Raw genomic sequence first — 20,423 nt, 5'->3', positions numbered from 1 at the left:
TTGTAAGCTGTAACATTAAAGGACTCAAACATGAACTAAAACAGAAAAAAGCGCTAGTGTATCTCGGCTCACTGTAACCGGATATTGATGATGTAATTTTGGAGAAATGAAGTGGATTGGACTAGCAAGCTTTGTTTAGCTGAAAGGCCAATTCTCATTAAACTTTTGCTAGTGTTCTAATAGAGTGAAACAATATGAAAGTAACTTTCCACATCTCCAGATCACAAGGAACCAGTTGAGGCTGTTTGGGCATTTAGTGAGTGTTCTCTCTGGGTGTTTCCCACAGGATGGGTACCAGGCACAGTCCTCCAGGATAACATCAAGAGGTAACCCCAGGAGACGACATTTGGGTTATATCCCTAAAACCTGTAAACTGTTGCTAGATACAGGACAGTCTGGTTTACATAGTCCAGTGTGTTACCAACAGTAGATAGCACCCGAAATTAAAAATTGTTCTTATCTTTCATGCCATGTTATAAATTGAGATGTTAAAACTTTGAAAGACTGCTGTTGTACTGTAATAAAATACTCTGGCCAAAAATGCCTTGGCCCTCATGGTGGCTCTAACATATTAAATATTATCTGATATCTGAGAATTAAAATCTTCTGCATGAACTGAACAACATCCAATGTACAGTATACAGTACAAGTGTACTGAATCATTTTTGATGAGTACCAGTGACTTGTTTTTATCACTCTAGGAATAACAATTCCATTTTATCTAAAGTCCACTCAATGAGGATTTTGGGTGGCACGATAGCCAGTGAAACTGCCGCATGGATCCAGCATCCTGGGTTGAAATGCCATGTCTGCTTACAGTCTATGCCGAGTTCTCATCTGTCTGTGAGGGCTTTTCGGGTTGTTTGGTTGTACTCCCATGTCCCAAAGATGTACATGTTAGCGTAGTTGGTGATCATATATATGCTGGCCGTGTGTGAATGTGGATTCTGTGCATTAGTGGGCCCTACAATGGTACAAGGAGAGATTAGGTGGTTTGAAAACGTTATGGTATATTATGTCACTCAGGATTAATTTCATGATTTTACAAAATATGCCAGTCTGCCCTTGATAGCGGGTATAAAAATTTTAACCATAGTATCAAATAATGTACTGAACGTTACGAAAGAAAGGTACTGAATAACATTCAATAGTCCCTCCAGAAATTCCTATCAAATTCAATTGCTCTTCTTGCTAGTAATTTTAGTTCTTCTTGCTATAGCTCACATGATAAAAAAGTGTGGCATCTAATTCAAATTTCCAAGACACTGAGGCATTTAAGGCGCCATAACACAATATAATGTACTGCACCGCCATCTTAATGCAGCATGATGAATGGTTCTGTTGTGTCAATGCTGTTGGAAATTAAAAGATACATACTGTATGTGACATGGTGATTTGCAGAAATAAGTGAGCATTATTTCAGTGATGTGGAGAAAGTGAGGAAGGATACACTTGCCAACATTGTAGATACAGGCTTTTGAGAATGACACAAATATGAATTTTCACAAAGTTTGCTGCCTCAGTTTTTTATGATGGCAATTTGCATATACACCAGAATGTTCTGAAGAGTGACCAGATGAATTGTAATTAATTGCAAAGTCCCTCTTTGCCATGTAAATGAACTTAATCCCAAAAAACGCATTTCCACTGCTGTTGTGATGAAGGATTCAGGGTGCCTATGAAAGTCCAGCAAGCACCAGGATCGTCTCCTAAATTTGATTCATAGCTCGGGATCGGGGCACCACCAGTGCAGAGCTTGCTCAGGAACGGCAGCAGGCAGGTGTGAGTGCATCTGCACGCATGGTGAGACGAAGATGAAGGCCTGGTGTCAAGAAGGGCAGCAAAGAAGCCAAGAAAAACATCAGGGACAGTCTGATATTCTGCAAAAGGTACAGGGATTGGACTGCTGGGGTCAAGTCATTTTCTCTAATGAATCTCCTTTCCAATTGTTTGGGGTGTCCAGAGAAGAAAAAGTGAGCGGCGCTACCATCAGTCCTGTGTCAGGCCAACAGTAAAGCATCCTGAGACCATTCATGTAACGTGGGGTTGCTTCTCAACCAAGGCAGTAGGCTCACTCACAATTTTGCCTAAGAACACAGCCATGAATAAAGAATGGGACCAAAACATCCTCCGAGAGCAACTTCTCCCAACCATCCAAGAACAGTTTGGTGACGAGCAAAGCGCAATGATGGAGCACCGGGCCATAAAGCAAAAGTGAGAACTAAGTGGCTCGGGGAACAAAACATCGAAATTTGGGGTCCGTGGTCAGGAAACTCATCAGACCTTAACCCTATTGAGAACTTGTGGTCAATCCTCAAGAGGGAGATGGGCAAACAAGAACGCCCAAATACTGACAACCTCCAAGCACTGATTATGTAAGAATGGGCTGCCATCAGTCAGGATTTGGCCCAGAAGTTGATTGACAGACAGCATGCCAGGGGGAATTGCAGGGGTCTTGAAAAAGAAAGAAGGGCCAACACTGCAAATATGGACTCTTTGCATAAACTTAATGGAATTGTCAATAAAAGCCTTTGATACTTCTGAAATGCTTGTAATTCTACTTCAGTATGCCATAGAAACATCTGACAAAAAGATCTAAAAACACTGAAAACTTTGTGAAAACCAACACTTGTGTCATTCTCAATACTGAAAAAAAATACAAAACACTGTCTTTTTTTATTAGCATTTTCAAAAGTCACTAATGTTGGCACAAACATGAACCGAGAAATATATACTGTAGTAATTACAACTATGGATTGAAATACAGTATACGTCTAAACATCCATCATATGGATTTCTCTCACACCCTTTTTTCTGTTAGGCTTGCAACTACAGATATAATCATGACGAAGAGTCACAAATCATCTTCTAAACTTTGTTAGGCCCCCTTTAATACTTACGTTTAAGAAAATGGGACTTGTCACCTGAGCAATTTGTGACATGCATTAAACTCCTGGAAAAATTACCACTGGATGTATTCACAGCACCTGGAGAAAATGAAAGTGATGAATGAATATTTTCAGCTTTCTGTCAAGCAGTACTTAAAAATCTAGCAAGTCATTTATCATTTTAAATTTCAGATGCCATTAATAGATCACTTACTTTCCATAAAAGGGATATATGATGTTCATCTACCAGCAAATTAAACTGATTAATACAATAAGCCAGCAGAAAGAATGTGACAAAGTGCATTAAATAAGTAAAATATTAAGAGTTTCATTCTGATGGAATCTAAAATACAGTTCCTTTCATATGTTTAATGTCTATTATTTCATTTGAACTGAACTTCTTTTCTGCATATGCATTAGAAAGATTTTTATGCATGTGTGGTGTCTTCAGTAGTAACAGCTAAAGGTAATTACAGGTCTATAGATGTAAACCACAAAGTGACTTGCCATTGTTCAGCCTGCTCTGCAGAGGCTTCTTGAACACTGCTTCCAGAGACTTTTTCAAACCCGAAATATATTTTTGAACATTTTGAAAGGAAACAGGAACAGGATTAATTTGATTAACTGGACGCTGATACTGCTGAATATCTCTCTCTGCGGTTGTATACTCCTGTTGAAAGGTAAACAAGTCAAGTCAAGTTGGGGAGCATGCACTGGTATAGCATGTTGCCGCGCCCACTACACGATGAAACAACTCCGGATCCCGGTTGGCAACCCCCAAGGCAGACACACAGTCCGGTCCCACCCTCCAGAAATGACCCTCTATCTGCCGCAGCCAGGTGTTACGTGGGCGACCCCTTGGCCTGGTCCAGCCACTTGGGTCCTCAACAACAAGGGTCCTGTGAGCCAGATCACCCTCTGGGAGTGCTGTAACTGACGCTCCCTCACAATGCAGGTAGTGTGCCTCATTCGGGACTCCATAAGCAACACAAAGTCAAACCAACGGCACCCAAGGATTATCTGAAGAGACAAAACACCAAAGGAGTCCAGTCTTCATCTCAAGTCACTGGATAGCCTCCATGTCTTGCAACCATATAGCAAGACAGGAAGCCCCAGGACTCTAAAGACTTGGACCTTCGTCCTTTTGCATAGATATCTAGAGCGTCACACACCCCTTTCCAGAGACCTCATGACCCCACCATGCTCTCCCAGTCCGTCTACTGACTTCATAGGAAGAGACATGAATGTCACTGCCAAGGTAAGTAAACCTCTCAACAAGGTTGACACGCTCTCTGCAGACAGACACACTGCTGATTGCTGTGCCTAAGAGCTATCAAAGCAACATATTTGCACAATTGCACTCTCTTTTTTTGAGCAGGTGCAATGCCATGTAAGATTTTGTTAACATTATAATTTCTTTCAAATTTACTTCTCACCCTTAATAAAAGGATGTGTTTGTGTGTCCGACTTTGTATCTATCTGGTTGCTAGGTCTCTGTCATTCCAACAGATGGTGCATCACAACCATTTTTAGTAGTAAAATGCACTGAATGTGTCATTCCAGCCGATGGTGCATCAAAAACATTAACACTGCTTTTACGAATCCCATACCAAATGGCACATAACAGAGACATATGCATTGCATGGTGCACTGCAAATTAACACTGAGGTCTACGTTGATTACTTACATTTCAACCTGTCTTAGATGGGTAGCACAGCTAGTGCCTGTATAGTTTTACAAAACCTGGCCTTTGTTATATTTAATCGTTTCAATTGGTTCATAAACTTTAACTGCATTCATTTAGTTGCAAATAAGAATTTCACTGTAGTATGTATATGTGACAATGAATTTGAATTTTAGCTTCCATGCTCTTTTTGCACCCTCATGTGGCTTATTCTTAGATAAAACAACATACTGTATCTGCATTTTTAAAAATGGTGACTTGTATACACATAAAAAGAGCTAAATTTTAAATATTAATTACACAAGACAATGAAGATTTTGCATCCTGAATACTTTTGGGTGTACCATAAGGATTTTGGCCTGATGATCAAAAAAAAATTCATTTCAAATCACAAACAATTTTATTGCACTCACCTATTTTTGTAATTTCCTGTTATATTAGACGTATACCACACATATACAGTGCAACAACTACAACTGAAACATCTGTCGTGATCTAAAATTAGTCACACTGCTACTAGGAATTCAGCTGGGATATCCCAAGTGCTGCTGTTCCATTTGTGAATGGGAATAAGACAGGCTTGGTAAAGAGTCTCATTACATTAAAAAGAACTGAAGTTTGGTTTAAAGGCAGAAAAGTCTGGCACATCAACCAGTTGTCGAGCCAACCAAGATATTCTTGCCTCCTCTTAATATAAAAGTTGGACTGATTAAAGCTTTTATGAAAGTGATGAAAAAGGAGGTGAAGGATATCGACATTTGACACAGATGTTTCCATGAATAGCTGATGCCAAGATTAAAGAAAGCACTTTTGTTGGTCCACAAATCAGACATGTCTGCTAGTGGGGCTGGAGGAAATCACATGGATGGCACTCAAGGAGGTTGCTGACAATTTTCTTGGTAACTACAGGGCACCAAACTATATCCAATGGGCTTCAAGCATACAAAACCACAAAGTGCAACAAGCTGCTAAAGATTCATCTTCTACATTCACACTTGGACTTCTTCCATGCTAACGGTGCAGTCAGTGACAACAATGATGAAAGGATTCACCAGGACATTGCAACAGTGGAAAAGTAATATTAGGGCAAGTGGAAGCCATCAATGGTGGACGACTACTGTTGGACACTGAAACAAGAAGCCAAACAGAAATAAAATGTGAAACAAGTCAACAGTTGACCAGCTAAATTGGGGCTTCAAACTCCAACTAATTTCACTCCAACCAGTCTGTTAATGAAAAGAAAATTCTTGCTGTTAATTAAACTCGTTATTTAATTCTATGGCTTGTTGCTTCTCTCATTCTGACACAGCAGACATTTCCATAACTGTTGATTTTCTGTTTTTTCTAAGAACATTGTCAAAATGTTTTGGGGACCTGAGAGATCAACCTTATTGAGACCTTCACCTTTCTTTATTTTCAGATATTGTGTGATGGGCACGGGTGAGCTGGTCATGTGGCACCTTGTTTTGTGTCTCATTATTGTTTGGCTGCTAATTAAAGAAAAAGAAACAACTAAGGGGCCTGAATCAAGTTAATTAAAATGAAGGCAAAAGAAGTTAACTATATTAGCAACAAAAACTAATGAAGAAGATGGTTAGAATGAAAACCTGCAGCCACTGCGGCACTCCAGGACTGGAGTTTGCCACCCCTGCCATAGGGGAACCATTTTTAGTTCCCAAAAGACCCAGCCACATGAAGGTTCCTGACAGAACCTTTATGTATTTAGATCTGTAACAGGCATTATTCAGTAAAATAACCATGAATAGATGGTAACAGATTTGTGAAATACCAACAGGTTCTCGATTTTAAAAGGACTCTTGCTGCACACAATAACACAGGCCAAGTCCAGTTATTTTTAAATCTGTTATTGTCCTGCTGGGTAGCCGACTATACATAAAAGTTTTCAGTTTGCTTTTCTAAATATTGAGAGGTTTTTCAAAGCGCAAAGAACCAACTTCATATGCAAAGAACCGTTCCCAGAATTAAATGGTGCTTTGTCAAGCAAAGGTTCTACAAGGGACCACATAACCCAATAAAGAACCATAAAATACCATTTAACAGGACCAGTATTAAGAGTGTAGCAAATGTGGGTGAGAGAACTACCTACAAATCTCAGCCTAGTATTAAGTCAGATGCACTCAAATGACAGAAAAGATATTAAGAGGAAATAGATTGTTTTCAAGAAAAGATCTATTAAGTTCAGGGTTGGGTCTATAGAGATTCAGGGTCCACCAAGGCTCTCCAACTGACTTTCAAGCCCACTGCACCCACTGGCCCCGACTTGTCCTTTACATTGTCAGGCCCAGCTGTTCTGATTCTCCTGATCAGGTAGCAAGGTCTCATCCATTCTAGGTGGGAGATGTTTGCTGCTGTCTAGCATCCTCTCCATCTCTGAGGTTCACAAGTAATTTATGGAGCATCTCTTATACTGACAGGGCCTACTGCTCCATTGTAACCCCTGCACAAGTATTTCTATCAGCCTACCTTGTTGCAAGATTCCTTAAAGGTGCTTTCTTTTTCCTATAACAAGAGCTAATGGGATAAAGCCTTACACAGGGTTTAAACCCTTACAGGGTTTACATAGGACCGTAATGATTGTTCCCATTGTAGTTTAAGTTTTTATAATTGTGAACAGTTGTCAATATACATATCATGATAAAATATTATTATTATTCTGTATTGTTGTCCAAAGGGTAGAGTGGGTAGAGAAGTGTGTCAGGCGTGATTTATGACAGACGGGTATCAGCAAGAATGAAAGGGAAGGTCTACAAGATGGTAGTGAGACCAGCTATGTTATATGGGCTGGAGACGGTGGCACTGACAGAAATACAGGAGACAGAGCTGGAGGATGTTAAGATTTGCATTGGGTGTGTTAAGGAATCACACCAGAGGTGAGATTGCATTGGTTTGGACATGTGGAGAGGAGAGATGCTGTGGAAAATTGGGAGAAGGGTGCTAGGGATGGATCTGCCAGGCAACAGGAAAGGAGGAAGGCCTAAGAGGAGGTTTATGGATGTGATGAGAGGGGACACGCAGATGGTGGGTGTAACAGAGCAAGATGCAGAGGACAGGAAGATCATCTGCTGTGGTGACCCTAACGGGAGCAGAAAGAAGAGGATTATTATTATTACTACACATATTGCAGGTACCTTTACGCATGATAATACCCAAGACCAGGATACAAAGCAATTGTTTTTATCTTTTAGAGAACAGTTGTGTTAAATGACCTGCTCAAAGTCACACTGTACATTGAGGTGGGGACTAAACTAACAATGTAAAGGTTCCTCTAAATAATGTGTGGCTCTTATTATGTTCAGAAATTAGTCAACATCAAAATATATATATTATCAAGTTTTGGATTTTGATCCCTTTGGATTTTATTTTCTACCCGCCCAGAAGAAGAATAATACCGTCAAAAGACGAATTGGATTGTCATGTTTAAAAATTCGTTGAGCTTCTTTCATGAAACTCTCATTCTTCGCTATTGTTTCTTCACACGCTTGGACATGGCCATCATACATTTGGAGAACAGACTGCGTTTGCTGCTCCACAAAACTTTTAGCTGCTTTCTCTTCCTGATCCAGTAGCAAGCGTAGCTCTGTGAAACGGATGCTCAGCCACAGTTTGCATTCAGCAGAAGATTCCTAAAATATTAATGATAAAGGTGAACTTAGCAATGAACATCTGTACAGTGTAACTCTAACTAAGCAACACCAATAATTATAAAGAGGAAAATACAAGCAAAAGATGACCAACTAGGCCTGACAAGTTTAGACATTTCTATTGTCAGACGTTTGTTGTACAATCCAAGTTCTCTGTTGATTCTTCCATTCACAGGAAGGCAGAAGTACAGTAGCTGGAGATCAGGTATACAAAAAAGGGAATTAAAAGATGAAAATGATTTTTTTTGGGATTTGTGAGTCCTTACTCCAAAGGGCTCCAGTCTCATCCCGGAAGTGCTTCGAAGCTGTAGTGTCATGTCACCGGAAGCACTCCTGGAGATTAGATAAAAGGAGAAGCTTGTCTCACATGGACGAGCCAAAGTCAGGAGGAAGGTGGATAACGCTTGCAAGGAGGAGTGGAGGAAGCAGTGGAAGAGTGACAGGGAGAGAGAAAGGAACACAAAGATTTGATTTATTGTGTTTATTGTGTATACTTATGGCTGTGGTGGTGGGAAATGCTTGATTCAAAGAGTTTCTCACAATAAAAGACTATTTGTGCTTCTACTTTGTGTCTGTGCCTGTTTGTGTTGGGTGTTTGGGGAGCTGGAGCACCCCCTGGTGTCCAAAATACTTATAGTATGAAAGGAAATCACAAGAATAGATGATTGCAATAAAATGGTATGAAACAGGAAAATTTAAAGGTGACTTTGTGACCAGTAGGCCAAATCCATAAGATACATACAAAAGTGTTCAAAAGGCAAGATGTTTGTTATCCAGTGCTAGTGCTTTGTCTTTGTATTCACTTTGACTGATATCATGTGCAAGCTCATCAGGGATAAATAGACAAAAAGGGAAGGATTCTGACTTAAAGGTGTTTAGTTGTAATCCGACAGATGACAGCTTCCCACCATTGGCTCCTCAGCCAATCCAATACACCAAATGTCTGAACCTGCGGGTTTCTCTGAGCAGAACTGCTATTGTAACAACACAATCATCAGTGTGATAAAACATGTCTCATGACGGTCTAAACTCAGCTCGTGTTCCTTATTATTGGGTGAACAATCCCAATGCTTGGTGAATTCTGCTTCACAATGATAGGAAGAACAAACATCGAAGGATCAAAAAGTGATGTTGCAATGAACGCTTCAAGCTAGTAATCTCTGTGGTAACTTTTTTGACACCTCCTGCCTTCTTCTTCTTCTCCTTCTTTCGGCTGCTCCCGTTAGGAACTGCCACAGCGGATCATCTTCTTCTATATCTTTCTGTCCTCTTCACCTTGTTCTGTTACACCCATCACCTGCATGTCCTTTCTCACCACATCCATAAACCTTCGCTTAGGTCTTCCTCTTTTCCTCTTCCCTGGCAGCCCTATCCGACTGTCTCCCAACCGTCCAACTTGAGCTGACCCTCTAATGTCCTCATTTCTAATCCTATCCATCCTCGTCACACCCAGTGCAAATCTTAGCATCTTTAACTCTGCTACCTCCAGCTCTGTCTCCTGCTTTCTGGTCAGTGCCACCGCCCACATAACACAGCTGTCACAAATCACTCCTGACACTCTTCTCCACCCATTCCACCCTGCCTGCACTCTCTTTCACCTCTCTTCCACAATCCCCATTACTCTGTACTGTTGATTCCAAGGGCATCGTGGTGGCTCTGAGGCTAGGGATCTGCACTGGCAATCGAAAGGTTGCTGGTTCAAATCCCGTAAATGCCAATAGGGACTCTGCTCTGTTGGGCCCTTGAGCAAGGCCCTTAACCTGCAATTGCTGAGCGCTTTGAGTAGTGAGAACAGTGCTATATAAATGCAAAGAATTATTAAGTATGTAAACTCATCCACCTTCGCCAACTCTACTCCGTGCATCCTCACCATTCCGCTGACCTCCCTCTCATTTACACACATGTATTCTGTCTTGTTCCTACTGACCTTCATTCCTCTCCTCTCTAGAGCATATCTCCACCTCTCCAGGGTCTCCTCAACCTGCTCCCTACTATCTCTACAGATCACAATGTCATCAGCAAACATCATAGTCCACAGGGACTCCTGTCTAATCTCGTCTGTCAACCTCTCCATCACCATAGCAAATAAGAAAAGGCTCAGAGCCGATCCCTGGTGTAATCCCACCTCCAACTTGAATGCATCCATCACTCCTACTGCAGACCTCACCACTGTCACACTTCCCTTGTACATATCCTGTACAACTCTTACGTACTTCTCTGCCACTCCCGACTTCCTCATACAATACCACAGCTCCTCTCAAGGCACCCTGACATATGCTTTCTCCAAGTCCACAAAGATGCAATTCAACTCCTTCTGGCCTTCTCTAAACTTCTCCATCAACATTCTCAGAGCAAACATTGCATCTGTGGTGCTCTTTCTTGGCATGAAACCCTACTGCTGCTCACTAATCATCACCTCACTTCTTAACCTAGCATCCACTACTCTTTCCTATAACTTCATGCTGTGGCTCATCAATTTTATCCCCCTGTAGTTACTGCAGTCCTGCACATCCCCCTTATTCTTAAATATCAGCACCAGTACACTTCTTCTCCACTCCTCAGGCATTCTCTCACTTTCCAAGATTCTATTAACAATCTGGTTAAAAACTCCACTGCCATCTCTCCTAAACACCTCCATGCTTTCATAGGTATGTCATCTGGACCAACGGCTTTTCCATTCTTCATCCTCTTCATAGCTGTCCTTACTTCCTCCTTGCTAATCCGTTGCACTTCCTGATTCACTATCTCCACATCATCCAACCTCTTCTCTCTCTCTCGTTCTCTTCATTTATCAGCCTCTCAAAGTACTCTTTCCATCTGCTCAACACACTCTCCTCGCTTATGAGTATGTTTCCATCTTTATCCTTTATCACCCTAACTTGCTGCACATCTTTCCCAGCTCGGTCCCTCTGTCTAGCCAAATCGGTACAGGTCCTTTTCTCCCTCCTTAGTGTCCAACCTCTCATACAACTCATCATACGCCTTTTCTTTAGCCTTCGCCACCTCTCTCTTCACCTTGCGCCTTATCTCTTTGTACTCTTCTCTACTTTCTGCGTCTCTCTGACTATCCCACTTATTCTTTGCTTTCCTCTTCCTCTGTATACTCTCCTATACTTCCCATTCCACCACCAGGTTTCCTTTTCCTCCTTCCGCTTTCCAGATGTCACACCAAGCACCCTTCTTGCTGTCACCCTTACTACATCTGCTGTAGTTTCCCAGCTGTCTGGTAACTCTTCACTACCACCCAGTGCCTGTCTCACCTTTTCCCTAAACTCAACCTTGCAGTCTTCCTTTTTCAACTTCCACCATTTGATCCTTGGCTCTGCCCTCGCTCTCTTCCTCTTCTTGATCTCCAATGTCATCCTACAGACCACCATATCCTATGCTGCTTAACTACACTTTCCCCTGCCACTACTTTGCAGTCTTCAGTCTCCTTCAGATTGACTCTTCTACATAGGATGTAATATACAGTACCTGTGTGCATCTTCCTCCACTCTTGTATGTCACCCTATGTTCTCCCTCTTCTTAAAATACGTATTCACCACAGCCATGTCCATCCTTTTGGCAAAATCCACTATCCTCTGATCTTCTTCATTCCTCTCCTTGACACCATACCTACCCATCACCTCCTCATCTCCACTGTTCCCTTCACCAACATGCCCATTGAAATCCGCTCCAATCACCACTTTCTGTCCCTTGGGTACACTGTTCATCACTTCATCCAACTCACTCCAAAAATCTTCTCTTACCCATTGCACACCCAACTTGCGGTGCACATGCACTAACAACATTCATCATCACACCTCCAATTTCCAGCTTCATAATCATTATTCTGCCTGACACTCTTTGCATCTCCAAAACACTCTTGACATACTGTACCTTCAGAATAACTCCTACCCCATTTCTCCTCCCATCCACACCATGATAGAACAATTTGAGTCCACCTCCAATCCACCTGGCCTTACTCCCCTTCCATTTAGTCTCTTGCATGCACAATATATCAACCTTCCTACTCTCCATCATATCTGCTAACTCTCTCCCCTTACCAGTCATACTGCCAACATCCAAAGTTCCTACCCTCAGTTCCACTCTCTTTATTTTCCTCCTCTCCTCCTGTCTCCGGACATGTCTCCCCCCTCTTCTTCTCCTTCTTTGGCCAACAGTAGCCCAATTTCCGCCAGCACCCTGTTGGCGAACAGTACTGGTGGTGATCGTTGTTAACACGGGGCTCGACTGCTCCGGTATGGAAATTTGTATTGTTGTCCGCATATTGATTTGGCAAAATCTTACACCGGATACCCTTCCTGACGTAACTATTCCCATTTATCCGGGCTTGGGACCGGCACAAAGAAACACACTGGTTTGTGCATCCCTTGTGGCTGGGTTTTTGACACCTCCTGCCTGATATCCAAAAATTCAGAAGGATGTGCTTTCACCGTCTGTACTAATGTTGAAAATCAAGATCAAGCAAGCCTTTGCCCTTCTGCTCCACAGGATGTAGCCTTAAGACACCTGCATTAAGGTGTGACAGATGTATAGTCCCAGTCAAACTCCCGATCCACCACTGTCCACACAGCAGGTCATGTCCGAGGGAATTCGGGTGCTTGACACCAGAAGTGAGAGCCCTCCACATCAGCAGGTGAGTGAAAAAACAAGGAGTAGTGGTATTTGACCAGCAGTGGGGGCCTCCATCTTATTCTCTGCTTCTCACATCTCTTCACAGTGCCAGAATAGTCCACAGGGTCTTCTTTCCCTTTCCCTTCTTTTTTTCCCTAAGAAGACTAAACCTGCGCACATTCAGTAGTAGTATTTACTGTAGATGTCTGATGTTAAAAATTGCTTTAAAAACTGCAAATTTTCCCCAACATTCATTTCATACATTTTTCAGTGTAAACGACCACACCACTTTTTAGGAAGAAGTGTGTTGATGCCTTCACTTTAAATACGGTACCTTCAGGCCAAGCGCAGCTTTTTGAATTTGCCTTATATTATCAGCTTCTCTCCGATTGTTCAAGTGGATCTTTGTCAAGCAAACACGAAGATTTTCCTGAAATAAACAATTTGGAAAAGATAAAAGGGAAGAGAATCACTAAATCAGACCATTAAATGTCAGACTGCAAAATATACACACTGTACTTAAAAATGTGTCACAATGAACGCTAGAGAAGTAAATATCATGACAGCATAAACAAACATGCAATAAATTAAGAACTGTCTTACCTTATTTAAATGGACCTACCCTTTTTCAAGTTCTTCTGATGTGCACTGAATTTTTGATTTTTTAAAGATGGACAGCAGCAACTATTCAAGCTTTATTACTTGTAAAACGTGTGTGGTTTACTCAGAGTTTACTTTTTAAATGGATGTTTTATAACAATGTATGATAAGAATGAAGTAAGACTGCATTATGCCTGTCAAAGAGCAGTATTTGAATGTTTCAGGGATGACATAGTCCCCTGAAAGCAGAAGACCACCTTGTACAAAGTTAGTCTTCTGGTTTTTGAACATTCTGGCCTTGTTTTGGATTACTACTTTGCTAAGTGAACTTAAAAGGTCTGAATTTACTTAACTCTAGATCCTTGCCATGTATGCACTGGTGGATGAGCCTGTGGTGTCCTGAGTAATGGGCCGACTACATGTATCTGTCGGGCAGACCGCAGTTTGTGAGGCTAAATGACTTTTGGAGCAACACTGGGGCAGCACAAAAAACAGACCTGTCTCTTCTTCTCTTCACTTTGTACATCACGGGCAATAAATAAAACACCAGGTCATGGCACTTGCAGAAATTCTCAGATGATTCTGCACTTATGAGGTGTATTGACAAAGGGGATGAGACAGAGGTGAGGAGTCACGTGGAGATTTTAAAATGCAGACAATTCTCTTTGCACTAAGAAACAAACTAACTGGTTATTGACTTTCACCACCAAAGAGAAACTATGTCTGATGACTATTCAAGAAGTGGATGTATAGGTGGGCCACTACTTCAAGTATTTGGGGTCCACAACAATGTCCAGCTAGACTGGTCTCAGAACACAGAGGAACTGTATAAGAAAGGACAAAGCAGGCCCTTCTTCCTTAGGAGACTGCATTTCTGTAATGTGGGAAGCGACATCCTTCACATCTTCTACTTGTACAACTCAGTGTTGGTCCGAGTAAATTTCTACATTGTGACATGCTCCACAGGTAACATTACTTCAAGAGAGGACCAACAAATTAACAAGCTAATGAAAAGGGCAGACTCAGTTAATGGGATGTACTCTGGAGCCCCTGGAGGTCATAGCAAAGAAGAGAATTAAAACAAAATGGAGTGCCTTTATGAACAATGCTGCACATCCTCTCCTTGAAAAAATAACACTGAGGACTTGCAGCCAACGAATCATTCAACAGAAGTGTGTCAAGAAACACTGCGGGGGCTCCTTTATACCAACAGCAATAGTTCTGCTTAATGCCTCAATGTGACTGAGACTGCCAACTCAGAAGTTTTACTTTTCTTTAATTTTTATCCTTCTTTTAGGTATTCTGGTGTGTTTTGTAGACCATATTGTGTGTGAACATATATTTATTGATCTATTTATGAATTCATTTATTTATAGAACATCTGTAAAAAGCCAAATTTCCCCCTGGTGATAAAGTTCTATTCTTTTCGTAGCTTTTTACAATACAATGGTGCTAGATTTTTAAACCTCTTTTTAAGGTTAGCTGTTAAAATTTGTTAGGTATACTTCCAGGTTCTTCATGATATCTATAAGTGCTTAATTTTTTATTTTTGCTGTTGGGGTTCGACTTTGTGTCGAATGAGCGGTTGCTCATGGAGTCCTGAATGAGGCACATTACCTGCACTATGAGGGAAGCGTCAGTTACAGCACTATGGCCACGTGGTACAATTCCCCGAGGGTGACCCGGCTCACAGGATCTCACTGCTGAGGACCCGAGTGGCTGGTTTAGAGCAAGGGAACACCTACGTAACATCTGGCTGCAGCAGATAGAGGGTCATTTCCGGAGGGTGGTAGTGGACCACGTGTCTGCCTGGGGTGGAGTTGCCAACCAGAATCTCGAGCTGTTTCGTTGTGTGGTGGGTGCGGCAACGCTCTGTACCAGTGCATGATCCCCAACTTGACCAGGCCTGCTGTTGTGGAGGGGATGAAGCTAGCAGCCTGGACTGTAATTATCAGAGGTTGTTACTGGATGAATTCAGGACCAAATAAGGTCCTGAAGACGTATTGGAAGAAAGGCAGCGGAGAACATATCATTAGGAAATAGTAGCTGCCCCAACGAGTGAAGCAAAGCCTATCTGGAGTTCACCTGTCCCTGTCAGTGCTTTTTAAAATACAGAAGTGCAACAGCACATCCTCAGGGCTTCAACATGACATCTGGCACCCTAGGAGTGATCCCTGAGACATATCTGGAAGTAGTCCCTGTCCAGGGCTAAAATGTTCATTTCAACCATTAAGCTGATGAACTTTGGTTCAGGAGATGAATGATTGACAAGGAATTAATTGGTGGGAAGAGGCAGAAACAGGATACAACACAAGAACTAGTCCTGGACTGAACATTGACAGATCTCTGTGATCTCAGGACCTGGGAGTTGTAGTAATCACATTGCTATCTACATCTAGACAGTGTACAGAAGACATTAAGAAGGCTAACAGAATGTCAGGTTATATAGCACCCTGAGTGCAAGTACAAGGAGGTTATGCTCAAGCTTTATAATGCACTAAGGAGGCCGCACCTAGGCCTCAAAAAAGACATAGCAGCACTAGAAAAAGTCCAAAGAAGAGCGACTAGGCTGTTTCCAGGACTGAGACGTATGAGTTATAAAGAAAGATTAAAGGATTTGAATAATTTAAGTTTAAGTAAAGGTAACATGCATGACATTTATAAAACTATGAAAGGAATTTGTACTTTAAAATGATTTCAACAAGAAGCCATGGACACAGTTCGAAAATTGGTGTGAAACGAGTAAATTCTGCACATATATTACAATTTTTTCTTCACACAAGTCAAGAGTAGTGTGGTAGGGAGTAGTTCTTTATGGACCTTCAAAACTCAACTTGACACTATTTTGGAGAAATTAGGTGTTTTATTGGGATGAATGGCCTGTTAACTAATGTTCTAAAAATTTTCCATCACTCACACATGCAATGTCATAATTGAAGCAAATGTTAAGATAATTTGCTTTAGGTTTGAAGAAGCACACTTCTACAAGGGGAGGACATGTTAACACCACTTATACAGTAACCATATCAGGGTTCAGGTACTGTGACCTGCTGCTTTAGCACTGTTATAATCTCAAGTGAAGTCATTGCTTTAAACCAGGGGTCCTCAATCACAGTCCTGGAGGGCCGCAGTGGCTGCAGGTTTTTGTTGTAACCCGGCTGCTTAATTAGAAAGCAATTCTTGCCAATAATTTAATTTCATGGGTTGTTAGTGTTTTAACTCTGCCAGGTCAGGTCAACAACAACAACATTTATTTATATAGCACATTTTCATACAAAAAGTAGCTCAAAGTGCTTTACATAATGAAGAAAAATAAAAGACAAAATAAGAAATTAAAATAAGGCAACATTAGTTAACATAGAAAAGGAGTAAGGTCCGATGGCCAGGGTGGACAGAAAAACAAAACAAAAAAAAAAACTCCAGAAAGCTGGAGAAAAAAATAAAATCTGTAGGGGGTTCCAGGCCACGAGACCACCCAGTCCCCTCTGGGCATTCTACCTAAGGTCATTCTCATATCTTAGCTTTTCTTCCCCTTTCTAAGGATATCATCCAAATGATTTGAAGGCTAAAACGGAGGAGTAATTCTCAGTCCTTCACTTGTTTCTCTTCACTTTCCTTCCAAGTATTTAATTAAACCCAATAGTGCATGATAAATACACACACAGGTGTAAATGGTAGCAAGCTAAATGGAGAAATGCTGGTCTCTTTTGTCATTTGCATGTTATTGCTAATTAGGACCAATTAAAAACCTAGAATACAGCTTTTTAAGACTAAAATAAGCAATAAGGGTTCAAAATCTTAACGAGTGAAACAACTAAAGTGAAGCAGAAGTGTTACTTGAGCAATAAGTGCTTCTTATTAAGCAATTGGTTTGGAGCAAAAACCTGCAGTCACCACGGCCCTCGAGGACCGTGATTGAGGACCCCTGCTTTAAACAATTTTTTAAGACAATATTTTTCTTGCTAGGGTATTGTGTTACATTATTGGTGATTTACATTTAAATTCTAGACTTAGTTAAAAAAAAAAAAAAAAAAAGCATCTAATGTCTCTTAAAAATATAACTGCCAAAATATTTGTACAATGATAAAAGTTAGCAGTACTACTGTAATTTAATACACCTTGCAATAAAGGTCTCAAGAAAAAGACTCAACGGTGCAATTGGCTGTTTGACATGATCACTACACATGCACAAGAAGTGCTGCTTTGAGTAATTTATACAAAAATGCACTTCACAAGCGATCATTGACATTTAACATTGTGAACTAACCAAACATTATAGTAAGTGAAGTCAATACAGTCTAAATCCTGATACACAGGATTGATTTTCATCAACATGCCTTTCACCAGCCATTAGGGATGGGAATCGAAAACCGGTTCTTGTTGAGAACCGGTTCCCACTGTTTCAATTCCTTGGAATTGTTTGCCATTTTTGCAAACGATTCCCCTATCGATTCCAGTCGCCTCGAATGACGTCACCACGTTGCGTAACGTCATTTACCCAGCAGGAAACATGGCGCCTAAGCGGCACAAACGCTCAAAAGTTTGGTTATACTTTACGAGAAAGGATGACAACAGGGCAACTTGCAATACTTGCAAAGTAGATATTTCATCAAAGGGAGGAAACGCTACGAATATGCAAAAACATTTGCTCACAAAACACGCGATAACCTTATCGTGTTTTTGATCCGCTCTGGACTAGTGAATCTCAACCCAGTAGCAGCGGTAACGTTTGCACGTCCTCTCCCGTTAATACGGCAGGTAACTAATCAACTAACATTGCATATTATGTTAGCGCGATTTGCCTTATTGCAAAACCTGCTATTACTGTGCATTGCATTTAGATGACCATGACGAGAGAGACAGACAGAGTCTGGCTGGCTCAGATGCTGGCAGTTCTCGCTGCAGTCTACCGGTAGCTTCTCCTTTCACAGAGGAGGGGAAAAGTAAAATTTCCTTCCTGAAAAAGCAGATATGCTTATATTTCTGCAAAAGAATTGTTAATTCTCCATAGTTGATGGTTGCAGAATTGCACAGTGCACAGTTCCATTGGACTTGAGTTGATTGTATTTGTTGCTGGCTGATGTAGTTTTATTTTTGAGTGCTCAGCTCATATATACTTTTAAAAAGGAGCGTGTAAATCGATAGGAGAATCGATAAAGAATCGAATTGTTAAACAGAATCGAAAATGGAATCGGAATCGTGAAAATCTTATCAATTCCCATCTACCGGCCATGCAGTCTATAAGCAATTTGGAAGCCAGATTGGCACTACTGTTTCACACATTACCAATAATGGCTGCTCACTCCTCATCAGTTTTTAGGATGGTCTCTTCCTTTACCCATGAAGTTGCTCAGTATTATGTATGTTCAGTTCAGAGCCCAAAACTACTGAGCATTTTAAACATACCGTCAAAACAGCCACTGTATTCTACAAGAAGTAAATAACTAGGCCAAGTTATCATTCAAGACTGAAAGGACTATGCACTGCATGTGTCACTATTATTCAAACATACTTCACTTTCTGGGCGGCACAGTGGCGCAGTGGTAGCGCTGCTGCCTCGTAGTTAGGAGACCTGGGTTCATTTCTCAGGTCCTTCCTGCATGGAGTTTCTATGTTCTCCCTGTGTCTGTGTGGGTTTCCTTCCACAGTCCAAAGACATGCAGGTTAGGTGCATTGGCAATCCTAAATTGTCCCTAGTGTGTGTGCGCGTGTGCCCTGCAGTGGGCTGGCGCCTTGCCCAGGGTTTGTTTGTGTGTTGGCTGGGATTGGCTCAAGCATACCCCCGTGACCTTGTGTTAGGATATAGCGGGTTGGACAACGACTGACTGACTGGCTTCACTTTCTGAGCCATTATAACGAGATTCCTTAAAGTTTTTGAAATAAATTAGCTAATGTTTGGCCACACCATTCACATTGTTATTTTATATATAAACGTCTACATGTGGAAGTGTCTCTCTGTCTGTCCGGCCAAGAAGAAGTGAGAGGTGGAGTTGGGGTGAGGGCTCTGACTCTGAGGAAACAGAAAACTCGCTTAGCCACTAACAACACAAGCGAGGCCAGCACATCAGCAAAACGAAACCTCTGAAAAAAGACAAAATTGCTTAGCCGCTAATATCGGCAAAACGGTATCCCTTTTACTTTTCCTCCCGCCGCTAATGCGATGCGAGCACGTTGGCAAAATGAAACCTCCTAGGAGAGAGATGCCCAGTGTAGTTCCTTTCAATTGCCTGACATCTCTACACTTGTTTTTTGTTTTGATAATTTCAATAGTTTCTAGGACCCTGGGCTTACAACACTAGTCTTATATATAAATGTCTACCCAAAGCACCATGATGTTCCAACAATGATGGGTGGATTAAAAGCCAGAAGTCTGTATGACCATCAGCATCAAGTGACTCCGTGAGAACCCTAACTACAAAGAGGACTATTTAATTTATGTTAGGTAGAATGCCCAGAGGGGACTGGGCGGTCTCGTGGCCTGGAACCCCTGCAGATTTTATTTTTTTCTCCAGCTTCCTAGGGTTTTTTTTTTTGTTTTTTCTGTCCACACTGGCCATCGGACCTTACTCCTTTTCTATGTTAACTAATGTTGTCTTACTTTAATTTCTTATTTTGTCTTTTATTTTTCTTCTCTTCATTATGTAAAGCACTTTGAGCTACTTTTTGTATGAAAATGTGCTATATAAATAAATGTTGTTGTTGTCTATGCGTGGAAGTGTGTGTGTGTCTGTCTATCTGTCCGTCCTGGAAGTGCGAGGCTACAGCATGAAGCTCAAAGAGTCGGCAAGGCGGCCCCAAGTTAACAAGTGGGAAGAAGAAAGAAGTACGAGGCTACAGCATGAAGCTGAAAGAAAGCGACTCCATTGCCAAAGTGAAACCGCTGAGGAAAGACAAACGAGAGAGAAACTCGCTTGGCCGCTGAAACACAAGGGGGGTGAGTACGTCCGCAAAACGAAACTGCTGACTCTGCAT

General features: G+C 41.4%; 1 protein-coding gene across 2 annotated transcripts in view; it reads right to left on the bottom strand.

The window, feature by feature from the left end:
* The window catches only part of LOC114654928 (tripartite motif-containing protein 14-like), a 47,226-nt gene that overhangs the window by 8,534 nt on the left and 18,269 nt on the right, over nt 1-20,423 (bottom strand). For both annotated transcript variants that reach the window (XM_028805791.2, XM_051929913.1), the window contains exons 3-6: nt 13,186-13,281; nt 7,983-8,216; nt 3,396-3,558; nt 2,901-2,987 (exon numbers count right to left, since the gene is read on the bottom strand). In XM_028805791.2, coding sequence (XP_028661624.1) covers nt 2,901-2,987; nt 3,396-3,558; nt 7,983-8,216; nt 13,186-13,281 — 580 coding nt within the window. The remainder of the gene's footprint in view (nt 1-2,900; nt 2,988-3,395; nt 3,559-7,982; nt 8,217-13,185; nt 13,282-20,423) is intronic.

This window comes from Erpetoichthys calabaricus, chromosome 7 (genome assembly GCF_900747795.2).
Source record: "Erpetoichthys calabaricus chromosome 7, fErpCal1.3, whole genome shotgun sequence".
Taxonomy (NCBI): Eukaryota; Metazoa; Chordata; class Cladistia; order Polypteriformes; family Polypteridae; genus Erpetoichthys; species Erpetoichthys calabaricus.
This window is presented reverse-complemented; position numbering and strand designations above follow the sequence as displayed.